General features: G+C 33.6%; 1 protein-coding gene across 1 annotated transcript in view; it reads right to left on the bottom strand.

Annotated features, from left to right (window-relative positions):
* Positions 1-670: 670 nt before the first annotated feature.
* The window catches only part of LOC106470256 (neuroglobin-like), a 20082-nt gene continuing 13095 nt past the window's right edge, over positions 671-7657 (bottom strand). The window contains exons 2-4 of the mRNA XM_013930801.2: positions 4684-4909; positions 2887-3118; positions 671-1312 (exon numbers count right to left, since the gene is read on the bottom strand). Coding sequence (XP_013786255.2) covers positions 1136-1312; positions 2887-3118; positions 4684-4877 — 603 coding nt within the window. The 5' untranslated portion in view covers positions 4878-4909 and the 3' untranslated portion in view covers positions 671-1135. The remainder of the gene's footprint in view (positions 1313-2886; positions 3119-4683; positions 4910-7657) is intronic.

The following is a 7657-nucleotide window of genomic DNA, read 5'->3' as shown; positions in this document are numbered from 1 at the left end:
CGAAGTTACGGAAAGTTAATTAACAAACGGAGACGTAACAATATTTACAGACATTCCCAGAACTTGTGAATCATTCATTACATAGATATTGTTATAAAAGAGAAATACTGTATAGTATTATAAAGTTCTGGTGACTTATTGAATAGATATTTAAAATACTATTTAGATGAACAATCCGAGCCATTCCTACATAAGCAGAGCCTGCCTGATATTCTACCGTATGAAACATTTTATTTGACCCTAACCAAAAAGTGCATATTGCAGACTGAGGAAGAACTTTTAAAATAAAAGTTTTTTATAGTTCTCATCTATTTGTCAAATAAATAAACAGAAGCAACATTTTCAAGATAAAGTTTTTTTCACGGGACAAGAGAATAAGACGAATGAAACTGTTTTACAGGGTTTTATTACCTATTTATTTAGTTACTGTAATCTAGAAAGACAAGACAGTACCTTATGGCCACGGCAAGCAAATAGATTATGTTAATTATAACAGTTTTACAAATCGTGTCTGGATTTCGGCGCATGATGAGCGTGTTAACTGTCAATTCTAAAACAATATTCCAGTCTAGTTTACCAGAGGTTAATCCTTTTCTGGTACACATATAGTTAATAATGAGAATAAAACTTTACGTGTTTTCAAACTTACTCAACTTGAAGACGATTGGTTCATAACATATTTTATTTACCCTTAACGTTTAAAAACGTCCTATCGAGAGACCCTTTTTACAATGAAGGAACTGACATTCGATATAGGCTAAACTTAACGACATTTCAAGATATGTTATTGATATGACAGTCTGGTTACTGTACATGCTATTAGTATTAAATACCGTTTAGTAATTTATTTTCACTATGATTAACGGTTAAGCTACAGCCAATACTTATGTTTTATCTTCTGCTCCTTTGTGAAGTGAAATGACCCATGAACAACAGCTAACAAACAAGGTGAAGTAACTGCTAATCTAGGGACAAAATTTATATAAAATTCTTGATAACTTAATGCTCTTTGCCCAAAAGTATGTTCTACTTTGTTACGTAAGCCTAAGATGTATGAAACAAATACAATTATATGCTCCCGATGGAATGACATTAAGGCTGTAATGCTTTTAATAAATTAACACACGTGTAAAATTTACGAATAATTTTCAGTTACATTAGAATCACTTCTGGGTTCTTCAGAAAGGTTATAACCTTTAACAATACTTTCCAAGATGAAGTGGATGGTTATCTTGTAGATGTTCTCCATGTTGGAAGTGTATCGATCTCCTAGAGTCTCCTGGACAGCAACCAGGAAAGGTTGTTCGATCTTCTGCACACGCACACATAAATAACAAGTAAATAAATAAAAATCGAACTTTACTTGAGATCATAAGGATTTCAAAAAATAGTAATACATCTTTCAAACCTTAAAGTACTTTTTAAGTAACAAGACATCTGAAGTTTTCTTTAGAAAAAGGAAAGGAAATATATATTAATATAAAGCTAATTATCATTAAGAAATACATCAAAAAGTTATTCCCTCGTTACATCACTGTTCTTTCCTGTAAACGAAACAAAAGACTTCTAATTAAAACGATACCGTGTTTCTGTCATTGCTGAACACTTTGACGAAAACAAGTTATTTCTTATTCTGTTTTGGTGTTTATAAAATCTGGTATTACTGTTTTACCACCCAAGAGTTTCTTCTCCAGCGGTAAAAAAAGGAAGCTATGTCAATTTCCATATACTTTACATAAAAAACTAGTCACCGAGTTCTAAAGAGCCAATCCTGAGATAACTTTACTACAGCTTTAAAAATTAACTTAAAAATTATAATTATTGTTACGACAGCGGAAGTCACGTGACTCTGTTGGCGCTGGCAGCGTGCGTGATGAGTTTTTCGAATGATCGGGGAAGTCCGAGTGTGTTCGAGATGCCCTCTTCGTTAGTATATAAGCCTGGCAGAGGAAAGCCAGCGAGATATATATGAACAAAGAGAAAGCAGTAGTTACTTTGAGTTCCGCGTAATTTATAATTCTGTTAGTTTCGAGCTAGTGAGCCGTAAAGTGTGTGTTGCGCACTCGTCGAGAGCGAAGTTATCGAAATTGTGAATCGCTGTAATTTACAGCGTATATTATAAAAGTTGTTAAGTTTAAAGTGACGAGAAGCGTACTGATTGTGGAACTAATGTGTACTAAAATTTGTATCGAGGAAGAATAAACTGGTTTAATCAAGAAAAGACTTGTATTGCTGAAAATCCTCGGAAAGAATTTCTACGGGAAACAAACAAGCAGATATGTAACATTATTATATACATACGACAGATCAAATTATACCAAAATTGACACATTAATAAAATAAGTTGATTTTAGTAGTGTTTATTACGAGTTGAATAAACAAGATGCGCATGAATGTGTTTTTCTGAATTAGAGAATAATAATTAAATCAAAATATGCAACAAAATCGAGGATAAAACTAAAACCATGTGTGAAAATGGATTGCTGAAATCTATTCACCAATATACACAGAAATGGAAAGAGAAGAAAATATAACAGCCATACTGAATTAGTTGAATGTTAAAATGTAAAATTACCTAAGCAGTCTGTTTAGTTCAAATTTTGCTCATATTTCTCAGAAATTTCTTATTCAAAACTGATAAAAACAATCATCATGAAAACTGAAATCACACGAGTGATTTGAGTAGTAGAGTCAAATGATTTAGTTCGTATACGCTAAATGAGTCAAAAGTTATATATGTAGGCTAAATATCTTCCGAATAATGTTCAAAATAGTATGAAACATACATATGTATTTATCATGCAAGTTCTTCCTTGCTTAAGTTTCATGTACATATTACATGGATAATCTACGTAACAAACTGTGAAAACGAATCACCAAAATTACCCAGAAGTACTCCTTCTTGAAACCATTTATCTTCCTGTGAAACCGTCCTACAGATCCTAAATAATCCAAAAAGTAGTCAACTCGATCCAAAGCACGCAATCCTTCGTCCAAGGTTGCCATAACGACAGACGCATGAAAAGCAAGCTCCATGCTGTCTTTCTGTGATTCTTGGGTGCTCAGAGACTGGAACTTACTGAACAGGTTCAGAAGGTCAACATTTTCCTGAAACAGACTATAGTTATGTGTGATATAGTCTGAAACCTTAGTCTGATTAGGAGGTAAAAAAAAAGGAAATTACAGGGAGACTAACCAAGGGTAACACACTTTGAAAAATTAGTATAATTAGTAAATAAAATAAAAGGAAGGATACAAGAGAATGTGACTGATGGTTATGTGTGATATAGTCTTGAAACTTAGTATGATCAGGAAGTAAAAAAAGGGAGGGTACAGAAGAATGTAACGAAACTAAAGTTTGTATTTATTATAATTAAAAGTATTTGTTATTACTGATACTGTTAGTTCATGTCTGCGACGCTTCCAGAAATAAAAAATAAACTTTAGGATTTGATTGTTTTGAATTTCGCGCAAAGCTACACGAAGGCTATCTGCGCTAGCCGTCCCTAATTTAGCAGTGTAAGCCTAGAGGGAAGGCAGCTAATCATTACAACCCACCGCCAACTCTTGGGCTACTCTTTTACCAGCGAATAATGGGATTGACCGTTACATTATAACACCCCCACGGCTGAAAGGACGAGCATGTTTGGTGGGTCGGAAATTCGAACCTGCGACCCTCAGATTGCGAGTCGAGTGCCTTAACCACCTCTCCCTAAAATTTAGGCCCAGTCGAGACTTTCCAAACCTCAAAAGTACTTTTGACGAGAAAAAGAATCAAAACTAACAAATATATTCTGCGTATTTTTATAAATGTACCATTGCAATGCTTTAATCCTATACTGATCACTGATCTCACTATCAAATATAATGTGTATCCTTCAGCTATAAATTAACAATTTTCTCTTGGATGCAGACTTGAACAAACGAATAGATTACGTGAATTTTCTTTATCTAAAGAAACATCGATTTTTAAAAGAATACTGTTCTCGTAAAAATTATGCGAGATTTATTCGCTTACAGTTCTGAATACAGCTTTGGACCTAACGCAGCAATGAATGGTTACACTACTGAATACATTACAACTTTGGACCTAATACAGCAATAAGGACTTACTAAACGACGTTAATCAACTATTGTAACTTATTGCTGACAGAGCTGAATATACTACAACTTTTAAAACAAGAGGGAATCCTCAATAGCCGCAGCAATTGAAATTATTTTCGGCAGGATTAGAGTATATTAATCTACGATATCTTTTTTTTTTCCTTTTTATTAGCATTAATTTTGTGTGCCAACAATACCAAGCGTGGGGGTTTGCATATACTCGATTCGATTTTATTATTCATCAAGATCTCTACCTGCCTACCATCAAATTGAAATTCTTTAGACAGGATTAGAATAAATTAATCTATGAGACCTTGGGCGTGGTCAAATACATCAATAGAAAGTGTTTGACCTCCTGAGTCTAAAACTGTAATTAGATCTCAAATCGGTCAAGAGATGACAGAGCTATGAGCTAAAAGTGTGTACTTATAAAAACAAAACAAACAAACTAAAAGCCGTTCTATGAGCCGCTATGCCACGGCTTAAAAAAGAAACAACAAAAAACGTTTTTAACTTTTGTTGTTCTACTATATGAAACAAAATGTTTATTACAGAAACTTATAGAAACATGGGTCTTACTTGATGAACATGCTTACACCAGTGGATTCCATGGCTCGAGCTATTCCTTTCCAGGAAGTGAGGATATTGAACCGTTGTTTAGTTGTGAGGGGGAGACGAGGATCAGCAAAAGGAGGAACTGGAGAATCATTCACTCTAACTCCATCTTTTGGTTTACTGACAGAAACAGCACTTTTTGTTACAGCACATCCCATGACAGACTATTATTGACACAACACAAAGTAACCTGCAACGAGTACAGAATGTGCGTTTTACCACAAGTCTCTCTTCATTAACTTTTATTGTTTAACTCAATGTTTTTCTGCCATACAGTCAGTGATAAATCTGGAGTAGGTAGCATCCAAACATTTTTCGAATTTATTACAAATACATTAGAACGATAGTTGTGGGTTAGGGTTTTCCATTTTGTAAGGATGAACTGTCTAAATTTTTCACTGGAATGTTGTTCAATATTCCCCTTCTTTTAGCCAATATTTTCCTTCTTTCTGACCAAATGTCAATTGCATTTTTTTTCTATTTCCGTTTTAACGGGTATTAAACAAATGTAGAACACCTTAGTAACACCATGAGACAATGCTATGCTTCCTAATACAATCATCTGCAAATGAAAAGGTGTTTCTTTTGCAATAAGTAGAGTGAATGTGAAGTAGTATATCTATTGGAAGTTATCATGGAAAAAAAAGGGGGGGGGTCAAATATAGTTTTCAAAGAAAATTAGAAGTGAAAAGGAGAAAGTCGCTTCTTCGAGAGCAAAAGGTGCTGTTGTATTGGCAATTATCATTCAGATGTTAATGAAGTTTATGCAGGGTTTCTTTTGTTAAAACATTTCGTAAAGGTCATCTTGTGCACCTTTCCTGTTACTGCTCTTATTAAAACACCTCTGATCGTTGTTTGCCCTGAATATCCAAATTTACACCTAAAAATAGCAACCGACCCTCTCAATATCTGACAATCAATTTTGTGATTGTACGAAAATCAGTTTCAGTGTTTATGACCAATTTTGTGATTATAAGAAAATCAGTTTTAATATTTAACGACCAATTTTGTGGTTTTACGAAAATCAGTTTTATTGTTTGTGTTGGTTTTGGACTTCTTACTCTCAAGTCTAAGAAATACAATAATTAAAACTAAAAAAAGAGAACTATTGGATTTGATTTTAAGGATTTTAGTTCGGTTAAGTCACGAATAAGTTTCATACGACTTTTTCAATAGTGTCAACTTTTTCTCTATTATATTCTTAAACAGAAGTTTGAGTTTTATAGTTTATTCATTAATGTTAGATTTATCTACTAAACTTTCTAATGTAGAGGTTTTAGTTTTGCACTTTCTTCAGTCCCCCACCCCCAAGTTCTTTTCTCAAAAATAACAAAAACACATGTCAGTGTTACACTTCTTCAGAAAGCGAAATCTTTTAGTTTCTGTTATATCAATAATTTGATAAAGCTTAACTTTATTAGGCTTAATGTAGCTATTAAAGAAGTTCTGTGTAAAATACAAAAAACAATAAAAATGTTATTTAACCTATCCTATTATTGGTCTATCTGCGTTTCAGATTACAACTTTCTGGCCCAAGTTATATTTACACACACTCAATGAATTGAAAAGTAAACATAATTAAAGCAAGATATTTCCAGTTATAAGGATTTTCAATATACTGGTATGGTTATTGCCTAAAATATTTAATGCTTCTAGTGGTAGAGTAAAAGGTTTAGGTCATGCGACAACAAGATGCTTAAGTGAGTTAAATGTGCTCGTGACATTGAATACCCTTAACAATTTAGAAATGTGTTCGTTCACCTGAACGACACCTTAAATACGTAGTTTGATAAATAGCAAACATTTAGAAATGCGAACCAGACGTAAGGGAACCAGTTAGCAGGACCCGCCAGCTGAAGTGACTTTTATTAACCTAACGCATCCATCACTGAAATTGTTGCATCGAACCGAGGACCCTCGAATCCCCGGTCTTATACGCTAACCACGAAGCCATGTTCGTTTGATAAATTAAAATAAGATAATGTCTTTATATTATAATAAGTAGTATACTAGTGGCATTACAAGTAACGCAAGTATTTTGTAATAATTTGAGTTAACCTAAGGTGATGTGTATACATGTAACCTTTACTGTTCTTAGTACAAAATAATTTTAGTTGACTTTCTTCTATGTCGGTATATAGAGCTAAATATCAAATAAAGCTGTTGGCATACAAACAGCAGGAAAACATAACTGAAAACAAAGAGAAAAGATAACCAGGTAGAATTGGAAACAGAGCAAGATATTGATAAAAAAGGATATTTTTTCATGTAATGAAGAGTGACGATTAAATTAGCATAGACTGATCAACAACAGTACACTTTGCCTAACACAATAATTAAGTAGCGATAAATAAATGAACAACGATAACTTTTCTATCATAAACTAAAAGGCAATAGTGGCATATTTCTCATTATTTAATTTCAGTAGTATATAATGGTGTATAAAAACATTTTAATAGTAGTAATGATCTTATAACACCAAATTTATTTTTCTTTAACACGACACTCAATGTTTCACTTCACAGCTTCTTCAGGAGCGTTCCACCGTTTGTGTTTTAGTGGAACCCTCCTGAAGAAGCTGTGAAGTGAAACATTGAATGTTCAATTAAAGAAAAATAACAAATGTGATGTTATAAGGTCGTTTAATACTTTTATTACTAGTATTAAAATGACACATTTCTATCAAATCAGTATTCAATTCAATGGCAATTAAAAAAAAAAGGGATGAAGACATTACTAGAAACACATGGCCCGGCATGGCCAGGTGGTTAAGGCCTCGACTAGCAATCTGAGGGTCGCGGGTTCGAATTCCTCTCACAACAAACATGCTCGCCCTTTCAGCCGTGGTGGAGTTATAATGTGACGGTCAATCCCACTATTCGTTGGTAAAATAGTAGCCCAAGAGTTGGTGATGACTAGCTGCCCTCCCTCTAGTCTT

Source organism: Limulus polyphemus, unplaced genomic scaffold (genome assembly GCF_000517525.1).
Source record: "Limulus polyphemus unplaced genomic scaffold, Limulus_polyphemus-2.1.2 Scaffold3909, whole genome shotgun sequence".
NCBI classification, from domain to species: Eukaryota; Metazoa; Arthropoda; class Merostomata; order Xiphosura; family Limulidae; genus Limulus; species Limulus polyphemus.
The sequence above is the reverse complement of the archived record's forward strand: the minus strand, read 5'-3'. Positions and strand labels throughout refer to the sequence as shown.